The 24,965-nt window shown below is 50.2% G+C and overlaps 1 protein-coding gene across 2 annotated transcripts in view; it reads left to right on the top strand.

Annotated features, from left to right (window-relative positions):
• The first annotated feature begins 2,255 nt into the window (after positions 1-2,255).
• The window catches only part of PALM (paralemmin), a 49,604-nt gene continuing 26,894 nt past the window's right edge, over positions 2,256-24,965 (top strand). The window contains exon 1 of one of the 2 annotated variants that reach the window (XM_081895758.1): positions 2,256-2,631. In XM_081895758.1, coding sequence (XP_081751884.1) covers positions 2,627-2,631 — 5 coding nt within the window. In that variant the 5' untranslated portion in view covers positions 2,256-2,626. The remainder of the gene's footprint in view (positions 2,632-24,965) is intronic. The other variant, XM_081895759.1, reaches the window with a different exon arrangement.

The following is a 24,965-nucleotide window of genomic DNA, read 5'->3' on the forward strand; positions in this document are numbered from 1 at the left end:
TGCCTGGCCCTGGCACCAAATTTTGTGGATGTCCGGCTCCCTTCATGGGGAATTCTGTGGGTGCCCAGGCAACTATATGCAAACGCGTCTCTCTCTCCTTTGGGGAACAAAAGAGAGTCGCTCGCAGGGCCGGATTTAGGTTTGATGACGCCCTAAGCAGGGTGGTGCTGTAGCTTAAACCACAGAGCCTAGGACTTGCCAATCAGTAGGTCGGTGGATCGAATCCCCGCAATGACGGGGTGAGCTCCCATTGCTCAGTCCCTGCTCCTGCCAACCTAGCAGTTCAAAAGCACCTCAAAGTGCAAGTAGATAAATAGGTCCCGCTCCGGCAGGAAGGTAGACGGTGTTTCCGTGCGCTGCTCTGGTTTGCCAGAAGCGGCTTAGTCCTGCTGGCCACATGACCCAGAAGCTGTACGCCGGCTCCCTCGGCCAGTAAAGAGAGATGGGCGCCGCAACTCCAGAGTCATCCGTGACTGGACCTAATGGTCAGGGGTCCCTTTACCTTTACCTTTAAGCACCTGAAGGTAATGGTGCCATTTATATGTCCAGCTGTCCTTTGTCAACAACAAATTGTTGCTGTTTTTCGTGCTGAATATATGCTATAGGGCAATTGATGGACCTCATAGGTATCTCAAGCCATTTGAACGTAACAAAATATTAATTTTATCAAAGTAATTGTTGAAGACTCAAATACAATTAAGAAGTGCATTGACAGTGAAATCAAATTAAGAAGTACATAAATAGTGAAATAATTATTAAGCTCTAACTTAAAATGATTTTTGATTCCTAACAAACTTAATAATGCAAACATTGGCATTTGGCAGTAACAGAAGATCCTTTACAATTTACAAAGACTCATCATCTAGTCTCTGCAAACTTGTATTAACATGAAATAATAAGAGGTGCAAATATATGATGCAAACTACTAATAATTATAAATAGCAGAATGTCGGCACCCTATATATAGAAATGAGCAAACCAGGGATATTTGAGGGAGTAGGCAGGGCCCATGACTTACACCAGAGGAGCCTTTGTTGTTGTTGTTGAGTCATTTAGTCGTGTCCGACTCTTCGTGACCCCCTGGACGAGAGCACGCCAGGCCCTCCTGTCTTCCACTGCCTCCCGCAGTTTGGTCAAACTCATGCTGGTCCCTTCGAGAACACTGTCCCCCCATCTCATCCTCTGTCGTCCCCTTCTCCTTGCGCCCTCCATCTTCCCCAACATCAGGGTCTTTTCCAGGGAGTCTTCTCTTCTCATGAGGTGGCCAAAGTCTTGGAGCCTCAGCTTCAGGATCTGTCCTTCCAGTGAGCACTCAGGGCTGATTTCCTTCCGAATGGAGAGGTTTGATCTTCTTGCAGTCCGTGGGACTCTCAAGAGTCTCTTTCAGCACCAGAATTCAAAAGCATCCATTCTTCAGCGATCAGCCTTCTTTATGGTCCAGCTTTCACTTCCATACATCACTACTGGGAAAACCAGAGCTTTTACTATACGGACCTTTGTTGGTAAGGTGATGTCACAAAACACTGTTGCTGTTTTGTTTGTTTTTTTATCTTAGATTTTGGAAATATACATCCAGTTGTTTTTTCCCCTTTAAATTTTTGAGAGAGAGTGGGGCCCTAAGCTAGAGCTTGTTGAGCTTATAGGTAAACCCGGCGCCGCCCGCAGCCGCCGCGGTGCGCGCAGGCGGAAGACGCGCCGGCGCGCCCTAAACCTCGCGTGGACAGTCTGCGCGTAAAGACGCACGGCGGCGCGCCTCGGCCGGCAGGAGGTGCTGTTGTAATTTTGGAGAGAGAGAGAGAGAGAGAGAGAGAGAGAGAGAGAGAGAGAGAGAGAGAGAGATGATAGATAGTTAGATAGATGATAGATAGATAGATGATAGATAGATAGATAGATAGATAGATAGATAGATAGATAGACAGATAGATAGATAGATGATAGATAGATAGATAGATAGATAGATGATAGATAGATAGATATGATAGATAGATAGATGATAGATAGATAGATAGATAGATAGATAGATGATAGATGATAGATGATAGATGATAGATATAGATAGATATAGATAGATATAGATGATAGATAGATAGATATAGAGAAAAATGAGATAGACGCGCCCTAAACCTCGCGCGGACAGTCTGCGCGTAAAGACGCACGGCGGCGCGCCTCGGCCGGCAGGAGGTGCTGTTGTAATTTTGGAGAGAGAGAGAGAGAGAGAGAGAGAGAGAGAGAGAGAGAGAGAGAGAGAGAGAGAGAGAGAGAGAGAGAGAGACGGAGGGGGGGGGTGCGGTTTGCAAAGCGCGCAAGGACACCCACAGCCCGCGCTCCTCCATAACAAGCCAGCCTCTCCTCGCGCATCCATCGTCGGCTCTGGACAATAAGCGGTTGGCGGAGGGGATGCTTTGCTACTGCTGCTGCCGGCAGCCGCCTTCCTCCGCGGCCCCTGGGACGCGCAGATCTTGAAGGAGGAGGAGGAGGAGGAGAGGAGGAGGAGGAGGGAAAAAGGGAAAAGGAGAGAGAGATCAATCCAGCCCAGCAGCCTCTCACTGTCTCCTTCCCTCTCTCCTTTGCACCTTGCAAGGTTGCCAGGCTGAAGGAGCGGAGCGCGCCAGCCGCGGCACCGAAAATGGAGTAAGTCTTCCCTTTCCCATCTCTTCCCCGAGCTCCTTTCTCTTTCCCTCCTTCCTCCCTTCTGCGTGCACCTTTCTCCTTAAACCTCCCCCCCACCCCACCCCGCTCCGCGTTTGCTGTTTTTCTCCCTTGCTGCAAAGCCCATCTCGGCTGATGTTCGTCGGTGGTTTGGCGCACAGGCGGCGGTTGTGCGTTTGTTTGCGTGGAGAGAGGGAGGGAAGGAAGGGGGGAGACGTGGCTGTATGGACACCCCCAAATCCGAGAGGGCTCCCGCACCCCAGATTTGCCCTCCCTCCACCCTACCCTGCGTATTGCTCATCAACACTTTGAGGTTGGGGAAGCACAGCTTCCCAGTGGAAGAGATTTGGGGACGATTGGTGGGTTTTGCATTTTGGCATGTGGGCGAACCATCTCTCTCACTTCTCTTTTTTTTTTACCTGTTGTTTGTTTCCTGCGTGATTCTGCGTGGCAGCCTCCACCCATCTGCCCCCCCTTTCCTCGCCCCCCTCCCCACTCGCCGTGACTCAGGCGGTTCCCAGCGGCTGCCTTCTTCTCTCTCTCCACATCCTTCCCCGGTTCCAATCCTGATTTTTTTGGTTGTTGTTGTTTTAAAAAGAAGGGCAGCCCTGGCGCGTACAGAGAAGACGAAGCGTCTTCCATTGGGCTTGGGCAGGGAGGAAGAGAGAGGGAGAGAGAGAGAGAGAGAGAGAGAGAGAGAGAGAGAGAGAGAGAGAGAGAGAGAGAGAAAGGAGGTCTGGCCCTGTCATTAGGCAGGCTGAGGAAGGATTCTCAGTCATCAGAGGATGGAAGGATTGCAGGTGCTTAGAGCTGCCTCTTCGCCACGTGGGCCGGAGTCGCTTCCCTGAACCCAGCGAACCTCACTGCCCATCTCCTGTGTTGAAAATCTAGCGGCCGGCCCTGTTGGGATTCGGGCGGGGAATCTTTTCCTTTGCCTCAGGCGGCAAAATGGCTTGGGACGGCCATATGGAATATGTTACTAGGCCTGGGGAATGACCCAATGTGTGTGTGGTGTGTGTGTGTGTGTGTGTGTATACAATGGTACCTCGGGTCAAGTACTTAATTCGTTCTGGAGGTCCGTTCTTAACCTGAAACTGTTCTTAACCTGAAGCACCACTTTAGCTAATGGGGCCTCCTGCTGCTGCTGCGCCACCAGAGCACGATTTCTGTTCTCATCCTGAAGCAAAGTTCTTAACCCGAGGTAATATTTCTGAGTTAGCAGAGTCTGTAACCTGAAGTGCATGTAACCTGAAGCGTATGTAACCCGAGGTACCACTGTTTGTGTGTGTGTGTATATATAGAGCTTAGGACGGTCTGCTCTGTCCGGCAGCTGCCCTCCAGGGCTCCTTACATTATTATTATTATTTTCGTTTCGGAGATTTCTACCCCACCTTTCAAACCATGGTTCTCTCGAGGCAGCTCCCCACGAACAGAGAGCAACGTCAAAACAGCAAACGTCTAAAATGTTGAAAGCAAGCGTGAAACCATTTGTAGCAGCAAATATCAATAGAGTGGTACCTCGGGATACATACGCTTCAGGTTACAGACTCCACTAACCCAGAAATAGTGCTTCAGTTTAAGAACTCTGCTTCAGGATGAGAACAGAAATCGTGCTCCGGCGGCACGGCAGCAGCAGGAGGCCCCATTAGCTAAAGTGGTGCTTCAGGTTAAGAACAGTTTCAGGTTAAGAACGGACCACTGTATCTAAAATGTTGGAAATGGACACAGAGGCACAGATGAGACCAGCGGGCCGCCACAGGCAGGATGGAATCGTAGAAAGAGAACAGTTAAAAGCAAAGAGCATCATTGATTGGAAATCCAGCCCATCTTTTCTCTAAAAACTGGCCCTGTGTCATTTTTTAAAGGGGTCTGAACCCAGAAATCTTACTCCCTGAGCCCTCAAAATGTTCATTTCAACTTCTGCCTGGTGCTGACCTGCGGATGGTTTTGTAGAAAAAACATAAAACAAACCGTTGGGGTTTCCAGACCAAATATCTCGATGGATGAACCTTCTCAGAGGTTTCTCAGGGTGGTACAGAAAAAGGACTTCGGACGCCTGGGCCCAGCAAGAGAACAAGAGAGCTGCCTCTGTGCATTTCCTTTTGCCAGACCTCTGTCAGTACCAGTAACCCAGCCTTTGCTAGGATATCCCCCCCCACGGGGTCTCTTCCGGCCCACCCGTCTGGCAGAGCGGTGCCCGGCGTCCTGGGATTCCCCCCTCACTTGAAACCTCGCCCGGCACAAATTTGGAAGGGAAGGCTGACATGAATGGGAACAGCTTGGCAGATAGCTTCCTAGGAGTGCCAGCTTTGACCCACAACTGTGGGTGCCCGGGGTTTGTGTGTGGGCGCCATGCAGCGGGCATGCCCTGGCAGAGCCGTATCTTACAGGAGGGCTAGTTGGGGGGGGTTGAAGCCTCCAGGGGGCTGCCACTGGCCTGTGGGTGCCAAACTGGGTGAAATAAAGCCACGTTTTGCCCCTGGCGGCACTGAAATTTTGTGGGTGCTTGGCTCCTCCGTGGGGAATTTCACAGGGGCCCAGGGAGTCAGCACCTCTGTAAAGCTGCTTATCTGCACCCTCCACTCTCCTTTCCGAGAACAAAAAAAATAATTTGTGCTTTCCCTAGCAGCCTCCATGAGGATTTGCTGGCGCCAGGCAGAATCTCCCGGGAGATCTAGCCCAGAGAGTTGTCTTGACATCAGCATGCACCAGAGAGCGAGAGAGAGAGAGAGAGAGAGAGAGAAGGATTACATTTCCACAGGCAAGGAATCGCTCCCAGCTCCAGGCCGGGGGTCCGGGGCTTTTGGCAACGTGTGTGCCCGCCCCAAATGTTTGTGGACGTTCCGTGACGTAACGGGAGCACATCCCCTGTTCCTCAGAGCCTGCTTTTAAATTCCAAATCCCTCCTGTTCTGGAGAGATAGAAATGAAAGGAAGCGTTTGCATCAGATTTGATACACTCCCATGGGAGAAAGAACCAGAAAGCCTTTTTTAAAAAATAAAGCAGGCTATAGGGTTTCTAATAAGGTTCCAGTTTTTAAGGTAAATCTGCCAATGAGTTTTTTTCCCTGCAGGGGAGCAAATTAGGAAAACCCCCCACTATTTCCCTGCAATTCGGTTTAGATCCCTGGTTTGTTTCTCACAAGCGCCTTGCAATATATTTTCCAGATTGTCTTGGCATTTGACCCTGCCTATATTTCCACTTTTGTCCTGCTGTATCTAGAGGTTGCTTCTAGCGTGCCGTCGCAATCTTGGGTTGCACGTGCCAAAACAGGCACAGGTCTCTGCCCCCGGCAGCTTACAGTCACGGTTTCTGCGCGAACCGAATGTTTGCGTTAGGCATAACTGCATAAGGAAACAGGTATATTAGTACTAATAAGTTTCCATCTTCACCATGCTTTCGAAGCAACATCATAACAAAGTATCCTGGAAACTGTAGTTTGTTCGTGGCTGTTAGGAGATCCTGTGTTTCCATCCCAGAGCTACAATTCCCAGAGCTCTCTGGGAAGAGGGATTGATTTTTTAAAAACCACACCGGGAATTTTAGCTCTGGGAGGTGAACCAGAGTGTGTGAGGGTTTCCTAACAACTCTCAACACCTGTAAGAAACTACGGTTTCCAGGACTCTTTTTAAAGTGGCGTGGTGCTCCTTTCAACATATCGTGGATTTGGGGCCTGAAATCCTGAAGGATTTCCATGAGAATGTTTCTTTAAAAATGCAGACTGATGTGGAATATGGAATAGGTAAAGGTAAAGGGACCCCTGACCATTAGGTCCAGTCATGGCCGACTCTGGGGTTGTGGCGCTCATCTCGCTTTATTGGCCGAGGGAGCCGGCGTACAGCTTCCAGGTCATGTGGCCAGCAGGACTAAGCCGCTTCTGGCGAACCAGAGCAGCGCACGGAAACGCCGTTTACCTTCCCGCCGGAGCGGTACCTATTTATCTACTTGCACTTTGACGTGCTTTTGAACTGCTAGGTTGGCAGGAGCTAGGACCGAGCAACGGGAGCAACGGCCTTAGTCCTGCTGGCCACATGACCCGGAAGCTGTACGCCGGCTCCCTCGGCCAATAAAGCGAGATGAGCGCCACAACCCCAGAGTCGGCCACGACTGGACCCTAACGGTCAGGGGTCCCTTTACCTTTTACCACATGGCAAATAAACGCAACTGAGAGTTTGCCAGCATTTCCGGGGTGAATTTCTCCCAGCGGACGCTCCTTGGGGGTTGCAATTCGGCTGAACGTTCCGAGTTCCGATGTATGCGTCTTCACATGCACACTGTACCCCTGGTCTGTGCATTAATTTTGGGCACGGCACTTGGCTGCAAAATTCAGAGTTCGAAAAGCATCAGCCTCTGTTTTGCAAAGTACAACTGGGTATATTCGCTTTAAAAAGTGGCTCGAATCTGAATTCTTCCGCCTGCCCTGATCCCATGTCCTGTGCGACAGCCTTGCAAGCCTTAACCACTGGGCCTGCTGGTTCCTCAAAGGCCTGCAACTAGTTTCTTAACTTCGGCTAGATCTCATTAGTGTGGGTTTCAGTTAGGCTCCCACCTGCTTCCCGGGGAGATTAAAGTAGATCCAATCAGCCGCTCAGCCCTTCCCTTCCTCCTCTGCACCTGCAAACTGGTTCCCCGGGCTCCAGAGAGCATTGCTTTTTTGACTCACAGAACCGTAGAATTGTATGTGAGGGACCCCATGCGGTCATCCAGCCCAACCCCACGCAGTCCAGGCATCTCAGCTAAAGGGGGTTGTTTTCTGAGCATCGCACAACAGCGAAGTTTATCCCGTAGCTTCCCAGTGCATGTTTGTTTAAATCTTTTATTAAAATTTATAGACCACCTGATTCGTGTTTTAGAAACAGCTTCCAAGCAAGGGAGTAGCTCTAGGAAAACCCCTTCCCTTCCGCTTCATGGCCCCCTTTCAGACCCCAAACGCTCAACCCAAGCGCAAACAGACCGGCAAATCTTCACGTGGCCTAGTAACTTGGCCCAGACTTATTTTGCAAAAAGCTGCCTTGCAGAATCACACCTTTGGGGGGTGTTTTGTTTTTGCTGCCACTGGGGATCAGATGGCTTTAAAAACAGATTAGACAACTTCGCGAAAGAGGAGCAAGAAGGTTTCGGCCGCGGTTAGACGTGTTCACAAAATAGAGCTTTCAGGTTCAAGCGCAGTCTACCTCTGACTTGACCTCACCTGGCAACGGCAGCCTGTCTCTGAATGGCATTGCCGGAGATCCGAAGCAGGGATCCCAAATGCAGAGAATTGCATTTTCTTACCTTCTTAGGCTTCCTTCTCCTGCTGTCGGGTCGTTTCTTGAGCTTTTCACGGACCTGCCTATTATAGGGTCCTTTTGTGTGTGTGACAAATTTGTTGAGCCCTCCCCCCCCAATATCTCCCCCCCAAAAAACCCCCCACAATCTTTTTGAGCTATTTCTAAGAACCTTTCAGGGAGGAAATCAACACTTCCGACACTGGGTCACCTGGGTTTCCCCCAGTACATTTCTGAGATTTTCAGAAATTCCGCCTGGGTGCTATTTCCGACGCCCCTGGCGGTGGAACCAAATGGAGCCCCCATTTCCAAGAGTAGTCTACCTCGGAATGCAACCCACTGTCTGGAGCACTGTGGGAAACAGGCTAGATCAAAGCTAAAATTTGCTTTCCCCCACAATCATGGAGAAAATAGCTGCAGCTCAGTTCCCTCTGCTGTGAACCGCGGACTTTATTTATTTGTTAATTTGTATTTTTCGCTCTATAAGACGCACCAAGTTTTTGGAGGAGGAAAACAAGAAAAAAAATATATTCTGAATCCCAGAAGCCAGAACAGCGAGAGGGATCTCTGCGCAGCGAAAGCAGCAATCCCTCTTGCTGTTCTGGCTTCTGGGATAGCTGCGCAGCCTGCATTCGCTCCATAAGACGCACACACATTTCCCCTTACTTTTCAGGAGGGGAAAAGTGGAGTCTTATACAGCAAAAAATACGGTACTTTGAAACCGAAAAGGTTGCATGGGATGGAGGAGCCCACAAGTCTGTACATGTGTGTTGGGGCAGGGATGTCCACAGTAGCTCCGATTTCTTTTCTGGGTGAGACGGCTCAACTTGATTTGATATTTATTTAAGGGGCTGTTTGATTGCTACACTTGTCGATGCACGTTGTTGAGTTTCCTGTGCAAAAGAAAGAGGAGATGGTCTCAACGGAAAGGGACAGGCTTTATTTTTGACGGCGGGGAAGGCCAAGCAGAGCGAAGGAGACCCTTTTGATTTGCATCCAAAGGCGAAAATTCTCAACCCACACTTTCCCCAAGGAATATGCGCAGCAGATCGCAGCCGTGTCCTGTGAAATTTTCAGCGCTCCAAATTTTGCAATTTGGAGACGTGGGTGGCGCTGTGGGTTAAACCACAGAGCCTAGGACTTGCCAATCAGAAGGTGGGCGGTTCAAATCCCCACAATGATGGGGTGAGCTCCCGTTGCTCAGTCCCTGCTCCTGCCAACCTAGCAGTTCGAAAGCACGTCAAAGCGCATGTAGATAAATAGGTACCACTCCGGCGGGAAGGTAAACAGTGTTTCCATGCGCTGCTCTGGTTCGTTTAGTCCTGCTGGCCACAGGACCCGGAAGCTGTACGCCGCTCCCTTGGCCAATAAAGCGAGATGAGCGCCACAACCCCAGAGTCGGCCACGACTGGACCTAATGGTCAGGGGTCCCTTTACCTTTACCTAAATTTTGCAATGCAGTTTTCCTTCTGGATGAGTAGTGCAGGGAAAGAAATAGAAAACGCTTAAAACTGGGCTAAACTGTGCATTAAAATGCATGGTTGTCGAAAAGAAGGCGCAAGGATTGTACTGTATTGCGGGGAACTGTTTTGCAGAAACCTGTATATTAGGCAAAACTGGATCCTAAAACGGGTGCGTTAGAATAAAATCACACCGAACCGCTGGTGAATTTTCACGAGGACTTTTAAAAGAAAAAATTGCAAACTGATGGAGAATGAAGACCGGAGACATGAGAAACTGAGGTCGCATTTACAGAGTGATGCTGCTTTGAACCATCATGTCTTCCCCCCCAAAGAATTCTGGGAACTGTAGTTTGAGACAGCCAGTTGTTTGGAGACTCCCTTCGTCCCCTCCCGGAACTACAATTCCCAGAGTTCTCTGCTGCGAAGAGGAAATGACTGCTGATACACTCTGGGAATTGTAGCTCAAGGATGGGAATAAAAGGGTTCTACTAACACTAGAGACATCACCTTGCCAGCAAAGATCCGTATAGTTCAAGCTCTGGTTTTCCCAGTAGTGATATATGGGAGTGAGAGCTGGACCATCAAGAAGGCTGATCGCCGAAGAATGGATGCTTTTGAATTCTGGTGCTGGAGGAGACTCTGGAGAGTCCCATGGACTGCAAGAAGATCCAACCTCTCCATTCTTAGGGAAATCAGCCCTGAGTGCTCACTGGAAGGACAGATCCTGAAGCTGAGGCTCCAAGACTTTGGCCACCTCAGGAGAAAAAGACTCCCTGGAAAAGACCCTGATGTTGGGAAAGATGGAGGGCGCAAGGAGAAGGGGACGATGGAGGACGAGATGGTGGGACGGTGTTCTCGAAGCTATGAACATGAGTTTGGCCAAACTGCGGGAGACAGTGGAAGACAGGAGGGCCTGGCGTGCTCTGGTCAGGGGGTCAAGAAAAGGCGGACACGGCTAAACGACTAAACAACAACAACAAACACCCAGAAAATGCTTATCAAACTACAGCTCCCAGAATTCCTTAAGGCAGGGGTGCCTTAGGATTTTACCCCAAAGCTGTTGAGCTTTTAGTAGGATTTGACCCCAGAAAATAAACTGAAATTTGCCCCCCAAACAGACTTTGTACATGCCTGCCTTAAGGGAAGAAGCCATGGCATTTTTGAGTGGCGTCACCATGCTTTAACGTGGCTTGGGAGGTGCAGAAATTGCACTTCCGGACGTCCCTAGTGGGGAAGAGGCGCTCTGTGGCGAAATCCAGCAACAGAGCGTGATTCAAATCCAGAACCTTCCCTTTTCTTGTGCACAATGAGGCGGAACTAAATGGGCTTCGCTTGCCCATTGTCCATGGGGCTCTGAATGGCTGAAAATGAGGCCGGATTCTCCAGCCAGCCCCTCTCCCTGTCCCTCTGTCTGATGCTGGCCGCGTTCGAAACATTCCCTTCACAGCTGAGATAGTTGCTGAACCAGCAGCTTTATCTAAGCAAGGTCAGCTCGGGTTATGCTGAGTCCGTAGAGCTTTTCCCAGTCTTTGGAACTGCCGCCCGGCCACGACTCCCCTCTGCAATGCAAAGCAGCCCCCCCCTCCATTTCATTTCGCACCTGGGTCCCAAACGGTCCTTCCTTCCACTGGGAGGGTCTGAGAGCTGTGTCCCGTTTGGTCCTCCAACAGCCCAGGCAGAGAGGAAACCATAGGCGCCCACAAGCCTGGGCGCCTCTGCCCAGGTTTCGGCCCCAATACAGTGGTCCCTTGCTTCTCAAACTTAATCCTTTTGACTTTTAAACTCCTCAAAATGTAGGCTCTGCAAGGATGTATTTTCAATTTATTTATTTTTACGGCTATTAGCCCATAAAATATGTACAAATATAAAAGCACAGAAGCATAAAAACCAATACATCTAACAACAGAAGGGGAACACCACGATGCAAGGGTGGTCATTGAACAGTGACAGTAACGGCTTGGGGCCCGGAAAGATCCAAGGGACGGTTCACAGAAAAAGGAGAACTGGAGACGAGATCCGTCATGCACTCTCATCATGACTGTCCGATTAGTTTTTGTTGTTGTTTTTTGGTGGTTTTTGTGTGTGAGATAACCGCATTCAGGAATCTCGCCACCTGCAGAGTTACAGAAGGATCTGTATCCTGCAAGAGCAGTGCGGCATGTGACTCAACAGGCCTGTCAACCAAGCGCAGTAAAGCAGGACCCAGGAATTTAGTCCTGGCTATGCTATGTAAGGGACAGTTGAACATTATATGAGGAAGAGATTCAACTGTTTCCCCGTCACACTCGCATAGCGGAGACACCAAACCCTTGCAAGGATGTAGCTGTGTGCCTTTTTTAAATCCCCCAGCCATCGCCCACCTCGAGCCAGAATTGACGGACCTTCAGTGCTCTGATGTGATCCTGAGATTCCCAGCATTGCGGCTTGCTGCAGGGAGCCAGAAGTTAAGGAAAATATCCCTGCAGAGGCTAGGCACTTCTCTTCCTTTCCTTCAACGTGGTTATGACTTCAGGCTAGCGATTTCCCCACCAAAAAAAATCATCCTGATGTGATCGTGCGACGGAGAATTAACATCGCCCAACCCTATAAGCGTGCTTACTCAGGGGTAGGTCCCCAGCTTACTCCCAAGTAAGCCCTGCAGGCTCAGGCCTTGAGGAATTGCCCTCTGCAGCTGGTTTGGGTTTTTTTTTTGGTGGTGGGGGGAAACAGAGGCAGAAGCAATGATGTTCGGCTGCAGCAGAAACAGCGGCCTTCATTCATAAATACGCTCAGTGTGGTGGGAAAGAATCAACGCGGCTCAAATGCCTCCAGCAGGCTTGCCTGGAAATAATAATTAAAGGGGGGGGGAATCTAGCTCCTTTTCTGCCTTCTCCTCCTCCAAACAGCCTCTTCCATCAAATATTCATGGCCTCCATTTTCCCCGGGCTCCGCCAGCGAAGCATCTCTCTCCGCCGCCGCCCTCCTAATGCATCTGCCGCGATTCGAAGGCCGCCTGCAAACTCTCGTCTCCCCTTTCTCTTGCTGGAAAGCGAATCGCCAGGTTGGGAAGGGGGGCAAAACGCGGCTCGGTTGGGGACGCCACGAAATCAGGGACCTGGGTGGCAAGGGGCCTTCTGGCCGTGGACTTCATAGATGTTGGGGTGGGGGTGGTTGTGACCTTCCCCACCACGATTCGCACTTGTACCCCAAGAGCAGTCTGTAGCCATGGAGGGTCCATAGCTGCCCACCCTCGAGGGGAGTCTGTAGCCACGCCCACGAGACTGTAGCCACGCCCATGAGTCTGGGAATCTATAGCTACCCCCCTGAGAAGACTGTAGCCAAAGAAAAAGAAAAAGGTGTGGGAAAATGTGATATGGTGGAATTTGTATCTGAAAATTGAATAAAAAATATTATAAAAAAAGAGACGTCTGTAGCCACTCCCCTAGGGAGTCTGTAGCCACGCCCATGAGACTGTAGCCACGCCCCTGGGGAGTCTGTAGCCACGCCCATGAGTCTGTAGCCACTCCCCTAGGGAGTCTATAGCCACGCCCATGTGTCTGTAGCCACGCCCCTGGTGAGTCTGTAGCCACGCCCATGAGTCTGTAGCCACTCCCCTAGGGAGTCTATAGCCACGCCCATGAGTCTGTAGCCACGCCCCTGGGAGTCTGTAGCCACGCCCATGCGTCTGTAGCCACTCCCCTAGGGAGTCTGTAGCCACGCCCATGAGTCTGTAGCCACTCCCCTGGGGAGTCTGTAGCCACGCCCGTGAGTCTGTAGCCACTCCCCTAGGGAGTCTGTAGCCACGCCCATGAGTCTGTAGCCCCTCCCCTGGGGAGTCTGTAGCCACGCCCATGAGTCTGTAGCCCCTCCCCTGGGGAGTCTGTAGCCACGCCCATGAGTCTGTAGCCACTCCCCTAGGGAGTCTGTAGCCACGCCCATGAGTCTGTAGCCCCTCCCCTGGGGAGTCTGTAGCCACGCCCATGAGTCTGTAGCCACTCCCCTGGAGAGTCTATAGCCACACCCATGAGTCTGTAGCCACTCCCCTAGGGAGTCTGTAGCCACGCCCATGAGTCTGTAGCCACTCCCCTAGGGAGTCTGTAGCCACGCCCATGAGTCTGTAGCCACTCCCCTGGGGAGTCTGTAGCCACGCCCGTGAGTCTGTAGCCACTCCCCTAGGGAGTCTGTAGCCACGCCCATGAGTCTGTAGCCCCTCCCCTGGGGAGTCTGTAGCCACGCCCATGAGTCTGTAGCCCCTCCCCTGGGGAGTCTTTAGCCACGCCCATGGTTCTGTAGCCACTCCCCTGGAGAGTCTATAGCCACGTCCATGAGTCTGTAGCCACTCTCCTGGGGAGTCTGTAGCCACACCCATGAGTCTGTAGCCACTCCCCTAGGGAGTCTGTAGCCACGCCCATGAGTCTGTAGCCACACCCATGAGTCTGTAGCCACTCCCCTAGGGAGTCTGTAGCCACGCCCATGAGACTGTAGCCACTCCCCCGAGGAGTCTGTAGCCACGCCCCTGAGTCTGTAGCCACTCCCCTGAGTCTGCAGCCACTCCCCTAGGGAGTCTGTAGCCACGCCCATGAGACTGTAGCCACTCCCCTGGGGAGTCTGTAGCCACGCCCATGATTTTGTAGCCACGCCACTGGGGAGTCTGTAGCCACGCCCAGGAGTCTGTAGCCACTGCCCTGAGAAGTCTGTAGCCACGCCCATGAGTCTGTAGCCACTCCCCTACGGAGTCTATAGCCACGCCCATGAGTCTGTAGCCACGCCCCTGGGGAGTCTGTAGCCACGCCCATGAGTCTGTAGCCACGCCCCTGGGGAGTCTGTAGCCATCCTGCTAACCCAATCACCTCGTTACACAGGATTTCCTTCCGTTTTTCCACCTTGGATTTTCAGAAACCCATTACTGAAGCTTAGGGCTTTTCTTTTGCAAGGTATTTTGCAAGGCCTTGGTTCCCAAACGTCTTGGTACTCAAACAACGTGGAACCCAAACACTGCACACCCAGAAGGAAGTGTTCTTCTTTTTCTCAGAAGCTGAACGTGCTCCGTTTTGAGTGTTGCACTTCCGATTTGCGTGTCACACCAAAGTCTGTCCGTTTCTGCTATTTGCGTTTTCGTTTTTGCGGCTCTTTCTGTTCTGCTTTTGCGACTGCGTGGAACCCAGTCCAGCTACTGGTGGGTGGATTGATTGTGCGACTGCGGCACATCGTTTATTGCTTTTGTTTTATGGATCAACGTCTCGTTAGAGAGTCAAATTCACCTTAAATTGCTGTTTTTAAAAGTCTGGAACGGATTGATCCGTTTTGCATTGCTTTCTATGGGAAAGCGCGCCTTGGTTTTGGAACGCTTTGGTTTTGGAACGGAATTTCCGGAACGGATTACGTTTGAGAACCAAGGGACCATTGCAGATCCCTCGATGCAGAAGGTCTGGGCGAACAAGAACAACTAACGTGAAGGAGGTCTGCAGATTTGGGAGAGGAAATTTTTTAAGTGCTTCCTCTGGTGGTCTCAGGCCAAGGGAATTATGGAGCAATCCAACAATGGCCACATTGCAAAATTTAGAGAACGGCGGAATTTAAAACTAGGGATGGGTTTCCGTTCTCATATCCCTGCCCCAAACCATTAGATTGGTTTCCCTTTAAATGTGGACTGGATCCAGATTGTGCCCCACATGCCTAACTGGGGGGGAAATTTCAGGAGACTGGAGAAGGGGGGTGGAGCAATGTTTTCAGGGGAGAAACGTTGGAGGGGATGGAATAAGATGTCCCTACTTTCGGGGGAGAAACGTTGGAGGGGATGGAAAAGTCAGATAGTTGTTTATTTCCTTGACATCCGAAGGGAGGGTGCCACCACCGAGAAGGCCCTCTGCCTGGTTCCCTGTAACCTCGCTTCTCGCAGGGAGGGAACCGCCAGAAGACCCTTGGGAGAGGGACCCCGGTGTCTGGGGTGGAGACGCTCCTTCAGGTCTACTGGGCCATTTAAGGCTTTCAAGGTCAGCTGGACCTCACTATCTGACTTTTAGAAGACATCTGAAGGCAGCCCTGTTTAGGGAAGCTTTTTAATGTTTGATGTTTTATCGCGTTTTTAATATTCTGTTTGGAGCCGCCCAGAGTGGCTGGAGAAACCCAGCCAGATGGGCGGGGTATAAATAAGAAATTATTATGACGATGATCCTTTATTCGGCTCTATGCAAAATTCGCACCCAGGACTTCTCTTCTGAGAATAAACTGGTTTATTGGACAAACTGGGACCAGCTCACCGTAGCGTAAGGCTTGTGCCAGATGATGTGTTGTGCAAGAGTGAGGGGGCAGAGGGGGGCGTCGTTTTAAAAATGCGTCGTTTGTCGATGATATAATGAGAAACTGGGGCGGGCCGGCCGGCAAACAAACATTATTGTTCCGCGTTAGGGGTGTGGAGAGAGACAAAAGGTCGCTAGACCTTTCCCTACAGTCCTGGAATAAAACGCCCCACATCAGCAAGTAGGGGGAAAATATTTTGCTCGTCAGCTGAGTGGAATTGTCTGAGAGAGAGAGAGATCAACAAAGATCAGGACATCACATTTGCAATTTTTTTACAAAGCTCCGAGCCCCACGAGGTTGTGGAGTGGTGACAACTTTGTAAGCAGAATACAGACCCTAAAAGGGTCCCTGTTTTCCAGGGAAAGTCCCAGACTCACAGAATCCGTCCCAGAATGTCCTGCTTTTCCTTAGGATGTCAGTCTTTTCACTGAAGAAATGTTGGAGGGGATGGAATAGGACATCCCTATTTTCAGGGGAGAAACGTTGGAGGGGATGGAATAGGACGTCCCTATTTTCAGGGGAGAAACGTTGGAGGGGATGGAATAGGACGTCCCTATTTTCAGGGGAGAAACGTTGGAGGGGATGGAATAGGACGTCCCTATTTTCAGGGGAGAAACGTTGGAGGGGATGGAATAGGACGTCCCTATTTTCAGGGGAGAAACGTTGGAGGGGATGGAATAGGACGTCCCTCTTTTCAGGGGAGAAACGTTGGAGGGGATGGAATAGGACGGCCCTATTTTCAGGGGAGAAACGTTGGAGGGGATGGAATAGGACGTCCCTATTTTCAGGGGACAAACGTTGGAGGGGATGGAATAGGACATCCTTATTTTCATTAGAGAAACATTGAAAGGTGTGGAATAGGACATCCCTATTTTCAGGGGAGAAACGTTGGAGGGGATGGAAGGCCCTCTGCCTGGTTCCCTGTAACCTCGCTTCTCGCAGGGAGGGAACCGCCAGAAGGCCCTTGAGAGATGGACCCCGGTGACCGGGCTGGACGACGGGGGCGTAGACAGGGATACTGACTGGCCAAAGTAGTGGGTGAATTCTGGGTCCCCTATAGAACCCCTTTGGTCCAGCGCTCTCCCCAACTGCCTTGTGTCCTGAGTTCAAGTCTCCCAGCCCTTTCCCAGATGCATTTAGAAACCAGCTGCCTCCTTGTCTCCTCTCCCGAGCGATTCGTCTGTTTTATCTCTGCCTGGGAAGCAAATCACACCAGGCTTGGGACGTGCGTATGAAAACACACACACACACACACACGCAGAACACTTATCCTGTTAGTCACACTTGGCACCTCCAGCCCTTGCGTCGCATGAGCGACGCAGAACAAAATTGCCAATGGTTTCTCTCTTTTTTAAAACAACAACAACAACCACACACTCACACCAAGCCAGCCTTTCTCCATCAAAGTTTCCCTTTCCCCCCCACGCCCAGGAAAATATATATATATATATCTGCAATTGTTTTCCCGCTGAACCTTGGCTGGGTGAGATCATAGGGCGGGTTGTGGCTGCAAAGATTAGGCTCCTCTGGAAATCATCACCCGGGGAGATCCACATCTCTGCTCCCTTTCGCAGCAGGTGGTTCGCTGCCCCCACCCCAAATAAAAGCTGGAGGGGTGGATAAATTTTGGGTTCAAGGCTCCGCACAGATGGAGGGAGAGAAGGGTTGTTTTGTTTGGGGCAGGGCTTGGCGCATGGCAAAGAAACGGTGGAAAACGAGACGGAATAGAGGGTTTCCGGAAGATATCCTGCGCTGGGAGGTTCTGGGGCAGGTGGGACAATGGTCACCCCCTGTCCAGCCGCAAAGGGAAGGGTGCTTTTGCCCCCTGGGTCAGGGAGAGATGGGCAAGTGAGATATTTGTGCCCAGGGGGTTATGGAGGAGACCTTTGTTCCCGGAGAGAAGGGGAAGAGACCCCTTTGTCCCAGGGAGAGATGGGCGAGACCTTAATAATAATAATAATAATAATAATAATAATAATAATAATAATAATTAATTACCGTAGTTTTTGCTCTATAAGACGCACCAGACCACAAGACGCACCTAGTTTTGGGAGGAGGAAAACAAGAAAGAAAATATTCTGAATCTCAGAAGCCAGAACAGCAAGAGGGATCGCTGCGCAGCGAAAGCAGAAATCCCTCTTGCTGTTCTGGCTTCTGGGATAGCTGCGCAGCCTGCATTCGCTCCATAAGACACATTTCCCCATACTTTTTAGGAGGGAAAAAGTGAGTCTTATAGAGCAAAAAATATGGTATTTATACCCCGCCCATCTGGCTGAGTTTCCCCAGCCACTCTGGGCGGCTCCCAATCAAGTGTTAAAAACAGTACAACATTAAATATTAAAAACTTCCCTGAACAGGGCTGCCTTCAGATGTCTTTTAAAGATTGGATAGCTGCTTTCCTTCACATCTGAAGGAAGGGTATTCCACAGGGTGGGCGCCACTACCAAGAAGGCCCTCTGTCTGGTTCCCTGTAACCTCACTTCTCGCAATGAGGGAACTGCCAAAAGGCCCTTGGGAGATGGACCCAGGTGTCCGGGCTGAACAATGGGGGTGGAGATGCTCCTTCAGGTCTACTGGGCCATTTAGGGCTTTCAAGGTCAGCACCAACACTTTGAATTGTGCTCGGAAACGTATTGGGAGCCAATGCAGATCTCTCAGGACTGGTGTTATGTGGTCTCGGCGGCCGCTCCCAGTCCCCAGTCTAGCTGCCGTATTCTGGATTAATTGCAGTTTCTGGGTCACCTTTTAGAAGACATCTCAAGGCAGCCCTGTTTAGGGAAGCTTTTAACATTTAATAGACTATTGTATTTTAATATTCTGTTGGAAGGCGCCCAGAGTGGCTGGGGAAAAATAAATTATTATTATTATTGTTGTTGTTGTTGTTGTTATTTGCGCCCAGGGAGAAAGGGGCAACATAGTCCTTCGTCTCTCCGGGGATAGACTGCAGTACCTTGGTCTGATACATGTGTGGGGTGTCGTCGTGGCGGGGAGTCCTGGGCTGTGTTGTGGACAAGGCTTTGGGGACTGAATTTGCCCTTACAAGTGGTCTTAACCCTGGCCATTAGGTCCAGTCGTGGCCGACTCTGGGGTTGCGGCGCTCATCTTGCTTTACTGGCCGAGGGAGCTGGTGTACAGCTTCCGGGTCATGTGGCCAACATGACTAAGCCGCTTTTGGCGAACCAGAGCAGTGCACGGAAACGCCGTTTACCTTCCTGCCAGAGTGGTACCTATTTATCTACTTGCACTCTGATGTGCTTTCAAACTGCTAGGTTGACAGGAGCAGGGACCGAGCAACGGGAGCTCACCCCGTCATTGCGGGGATTCGAACCGCCGACCTTCCGATCGGCAAGGCCTAGGCTCTGGGGTTTAACCCACAGCACCACCCGCAAGTGCCTCACCTTGAGAGGCAGTGTTGTATAGTGGTTGGAGCACCCTGCCAGGACCCTAGGGCAGCAAAGAGAGCTGCCGGGAAGTGTGTGCGAGAGACGCCGCTTGTTCCAGACGCCGCTCCTTCCTCTGGGTATATTTATTTGTGAGATAAGTCTCATCTGAAGGCCACCTCCTTCGCTCCCCCAGAGCATCCTTCTTGCCGGGCTAATCTCTGTTGCCACGGCAACGACATCCTCAGCACCCTCCTCCCTGCTCCCTCAGCATTATAAATTACGGCTAAGTGGCTTCCTTCGCGGAGAGGGAGAAGGGGCTGGATGGCTTCGGCCCTGGTGGGGGTGGGAAGATGAGAGAGAGAGAGAGAGAGAGAGAGAGAGAGAGAGAGAGAGCATTTTGACATGAAATCCCGGCCCTGTCAGGAGTCTTCCGTTCCCTCTGGAAATCAAGAAGATCTGAAAGGGATGGGTGTGGTTTTGTCTCACAAGCAGTGTTTGGTGGCCATGTGGCCCACATCACTCGGCACGCCAGAATTTGAACCCAGGACCAAAGTGTACCGGAAGAAGCAAAGATCACCAGTGTCGAAGCAACCTCAACTTCGCTGGACTGGTCATGTTGTGCGAATGCCTGATTAACGCCTTCCAAAGAGGGGTGATATGATAGCCATGTTCAAATATATAAAAGGCTGTCACATAGAGGAGGGAGAAAGGTTGTTTTCTGCTGCTCCAGAGAAGCGGACACGGAGCAATGGATCCAAACTACAAGAAAGAAGATTCCACCTAAACATGAGGAAGAACTTCCTGACAGTAAGAGCTGTTGGACAGTGGAATTTGCTGCCAAGGAGTGTGGTGGAGTCTCCTTCTTTGGAGGTCTTTAAGCAGAGGCTTGACAACCATATGTCAGGAGTGCTCTGATGGTGTTTCCTGCTTGGCAGGGGGTTGGACTCCATGGCCCTTGGGGTCTCTTCCAACTCTAGGATTCTAGGATTCTATGAAAGCAACTCCTCTATTCCGAACTTAAAAATGGAAAGCGTAATGCTGGTGGTGAACAAAAGAGGTTCAAAGACTCTCTCAAGGCAAATATTTAAAAATGTAGTATAAACACTGGCAACTGGGAAACATTGGCCTGCGAGCGCTCCAGTTGGAGAACAGCCTTTACCAAAGGTGTCATGGGCTTTGAAGACACTCAAACTCAGGACGCAAGGGAGAAATGTGCTAAAGGAAGGGACGCTTGGCAAACCCTCACCGGGATCAACTCCCGCCCGGAAACCAATGTCCCCACTGTGGAAGGACGTGTGGATCCAGAACTGGCCTCCACAGTCACTTACGGACTCATTGTTAAAACTGTGTTCATGGAAGACAATCTTACATGTTTGATGCATTACAGTATTTTAATATTTTATTGGAAGCCGCCCAGAGTGGCTGGGGAAGCCCAGCCTGATGGGCGGGGTATAAATAATAAATTATTATTATTACTCGGCTAAAAGGGATCACCAAAGATAGCAGGCAAGAATTCGGCCCGCACAACGCCGCTGGCTAAAGGAGGGAACTACACAATTTGACCAAACGAATTTCCATAGGGACAAGGGTCAGGTTCTGCTCTTAGGCAGGAAGAACCAGATGCACAAATTTAGGATGCGGGACACCGGGCTTATTAGCAGGACATGGGAGAAAGGATCTGGGGGTCTTGGTGGATCGCAAGCTGAACGTGAGTCAACTCTGTGATGCAGCAGCAAAAAAAGCGAATGCTATTCTAGGCTGCATCCACAGAAGTCTAGTGTCCAGATCAAGGGAAGTCATGTTGTTGTTGTTTAGTCGTTTAGTCGTGTCCGCCTCTTCGTGACCCCCTGGACCAGAGCACGCCAGGCCCTCCTGCCTTCCACTGCCTCCCGCAGTTTGGTCAAACTCATGCTGGTCGCTTTGAGAACACTGTCCCACCATCTCGTCCTCTGTCGTCCCCTTCTCCTTGCGCCCTCCATCTTTCCCAACATCAGGGTCTTTTCCAGGGAGTCTTCTCTTCTCCTGAGGTGGCCAAAGTCTTGGAGCCTCAGCTTCAGGATCTGTCCTTCCAGTGAGCACTCAGGCCTGATTTCCCTCAGAATAGAGAGGTTTGATCTTCTGGCAGTCCATGGGACTCTCAAGAGTCTCCTCCAGCACCAGAATTCAAAAGCATCCATTCTTCGGCGATCAGCCTTCTTGATGGTCCAGCTCTCACTTCCCTACATCACTCCTGGGAAAACCAGAGCTTTGACTATACGGACCTTTGTTGGCAAGGTGACGTCTCTGCTTTTTAAGATGCTGTCTATTCTGCCTTGGTCAGGCCACAACTGGAATACAGTGTCCAGTTCTGGGCAGCACAATTTTAGATGGATTGGACAAGCTGAAAGGTGGGCAGAGGAGAGAGACCGAGATGATCAAGGGCAAGGCTCAGCAAAATTTTTCTATCTGGTGTGTGTGTGTATGTGTGTGTGTGCAAAAATATAATCCCCTTTTGTCTCTCTACCCGGTTAATTAACATCTTACTAATGATGTAAGCGGCTGCCTCCCAGGGTGTGTGTGTGTGTGCTTTTTCGGCTAAAATGACTGTGTCTCTTGAACTGGGAAAAGTTTTTCCCGCCTTCATTATAAGAGCACAGGAGGAGGTTATTTTCTGACCGGTTGGGCGCAGAAGGCTTTCGCCACCACTCGCACGCAGGACAACGTAGGAAGCGGCGAACAACAGACGGAGGAGGAAGTATCTGCTTTTAGCTACAAAAATGTGGAGAATAGGGACGAGGGAGGGAAGGGGGGGTCAGATGCGGGAAGGAAGAGGTCGTTTGATTCCGCCTGCTGTGTCCGGTTCATTGTATCTGAGCCCCCACAACAGAAATAAAACCCCTCCCCGAGTCTTCCTTGCCCCCCCAGGATGGTGGGGCTTTGTGTGGTGGAGAAAAGAAAAAATCTTTATTTCAGTAATAGAAACACGAGAGTCTGCTAGATTGGGGCAACAGCCAGTGCCGGATTTACGTATAAGCTAAAGAAGGTATAGCTTAGGGCCACACTCTCTTGGGGCCCCCCAAAAAAATTAAAGGGGGGAACCTGGATGTGTATATTTCCAAAATATAATCTATCATCTATCTATCTATCTATCTATCTATCTATCTATCTATCTATCTATCTATCTATCTCTATCTATCTATCTATCTATCTATCTATCTATCTATCATCTATCTATCATCTATCTATCTCTATCTATCATCTATCTATATCTGTCTGTCTGTCTGTCTGTCTATCTATGCCTGTGTCGGATTTACGTATAAGCTAAACAAGCTCTAGCTTAGGGCCCCACTCTCTTGGGGGCCCCAAAAAAATTTAAATGGGGGGACTGGATGTACATTTCCAAAATATAAGATAAAAAACAAATAAAATAAGACCTACGTACAGCAAGAGTGTTTTGTATTGTGCAGGCTCCTATGGTGTAAGTCATGGGTCCCGCCTGCTAGCCTGCTCCCTAAAATATCCCTGGTTTGCTCCTTTCTATATATAGGGTGCCAACATTTTGCTCTTTATAATTATTAGTAGTTTGCACCATATATTTACACCTCTTGTTGATAAAACCCATATTATTTGATAAACCCCGTATTTTGTGATGTGCAAATGGCTTGAGATACCTATGAGGTCCATAAATGACCATATAGCATATATTCAACACACACACAAAAACAGCGACAATTCGTTGTTGACAAAGGACAGCTGGACATAGAAAAGGGCCCCATTGCCTTCAGGAGCTGAGGGCCGCATCAAACCGAAATCCGGCCCTGCCCTGGAAAACAGGGGCACTTGGAGGGTCTGTCTACTGCGTGTAGGAGGAATAATGCAGAGAAATGGGTTACCATAGCAAATACCGTATTTTTTGCTCTATAAGACTCACTTTTCCCCTCCTAAAAAGCAAGGGGAAATGTGTGTGTGTCTTATGGAGCGAATGCAAGCTGTGCAGCTATCCCAGAAGCCAGAACAGCAAGAGGGATTGCTGCTTTCGCTGCGCAGCGATCCCTCTTGCTGTTCTGGCTTCTGAGATTCAGAATATGTTTTTTCTTGTTTTCCTCCTCCCAAAACTAGGTGCGTCTCGTGGTCTGGTGCGTCTTATAGAGCGAAAAATACGGTAGATTTGGGCTTGCCGGTTGCCCCGTGAAACAACATGTGGGGTACCGCAACCTTGCGTCAAAGCGGTTCCGGCTTCCTTTCCCTGCAAACCGAGAGTTTGGCGTTCCATAAAAGCGTCGACGCTCTCTAACCAGGAATTTTTGCAGGTGTCAAAAAAAGGCGTTTTAAAGGCTTCTCGGGTTTATATGGCAAGGTGCTGCGATGATTGTTGGGTGTGCGCATGCATTTGTGTGCCGACCAGCTCGAAATCAAATCAAAAGCCACTTCCGGTCAGTTGCTATTTTGGGATGGGATTTAGTCACAAATTGGCATATTCCGGTTTCCAGCTAGAAGCAGGTGTTTTTGCAGGAAGGAAAGTGACGGGGAGGGCAGGGCGAAGGACCGAGAGCTGCGGCGCAGCGAAACCTTCGTGCAAACCCATCGGAATGGAAGCGCGAGAAAGAGGCGACGTTGGTTGATCTTCCTGCAAACTTCACAGGGCGAATCCTCGATAAACGTGCTGCTAAACCAGTACAGTGGTGCCTCGCAAGACGAACAGAATCCGTTCTGCGAGTCTTTTCGTCTAGCGGTTTTTTCGTCTTGCGAAGCAAGCCCATTGACGGATTAGCGGATTAGCGCTATTAGCACTATTAGCGCTATTAGCGGCTTAGCGGATAAGCAGATAAGCGTCTTAGCGTCTTAGAAAAAAGGGGCGGAGGAAAAAAAACCCGCAGGAACTCGCAAGACATTTTCGTCTTGCGAAGCAAGCCCATAGGAAATTCGTTTTGCGAAGCACCTCCAAAACGGAAAACTCTTTCGTCTAGCGAGTTTTCCGTCTTGCGAGGCATTCGTCTTGCGGGGCACCACTGTATTTTAAAAAGTGAAAATCCAGGTGTGAGATCAAAATTATTCCGCCCTCCCCGTTGCAAATCAGGTTTATTGTTAAAATGTACAGACTTTCAGCTGTTTGCAAGAAGCAAATTGAACACGTGGTTCCCCCAAGATTCGGCTAAAAATGCAGCTTTGGAAACAGCTGGGTTTTACTTCGTTCCCTTTGTCTGTGTTGGACACGATCCCTTCTCTTGCTCGTTTTCTCTCTCTACAACAACCCAGCAAGGCGGAGAGGTGGGTGTTGGTTCAAGGTGGCTGATTTCGATGTTTATAGGGCATCTATGTGTCCCTTGTGGCGCTGTGGGTTAAACCACAGAGCCTTGGACTTGCCGATCAGAAGGTCGGTGGTTTGAATCCCCACAATGACGGGGTGAGCTCCCGTTGCTTGGTCCCTGCTCCTGCCAACCTAGCAGTTCGAAAGCACGTCAAAGTGCAAGTAGATAAATAGGTACCACTCTGGCGGGAAGGTAAACAGTGTTTCCGTGCGCTGCTCTGGTTCACCAGAAGCGGCTTAGTCCTGCTGGCCACATGACACGGAAGCTGTATGCCAGGTCCCTTGGCCAGTAAAGCGGGATGAGCTCCGCAACCCCAGAGTCGTCTGCGAATGGACTAACGGTCAGGGGTCCCTTTACCTTTTACCACATGGCAAATAAATGCCACCGAGAGTTCACCGGCATTTCCGGGGCGAATTTCTCCCAGTGGACGCTCCTTGGGGGTTGCGATTCGGCTGAACGTTCCCAGTTCCGATGTATGCGTCTTCACACGCACACTGTACCCCTGGTCTGTGCATTTATTTTGGGCACGGCACTTGGCTGCAAAATTCAGAGTTCGAAAAGCGTCAGCCTCTGTTTTGCAAAGTACAACTGGGTATATTCGCTTTAAAAAGTGTATTGAATCTAAATTCTTCCGCC

The sequence above is a fragment of the Podarcis melisellensis genome (genome assembly GCF_964234715.1).
Source record: "Podarcis melisellensis genome assembly, chromosome: 18".
Lineage (NCBI taxonomy): Eukaryota > Metazoa > Chordata > Lepidosauria > Squamata > Lacertidae > Podarcis > Podarcis melisellensis.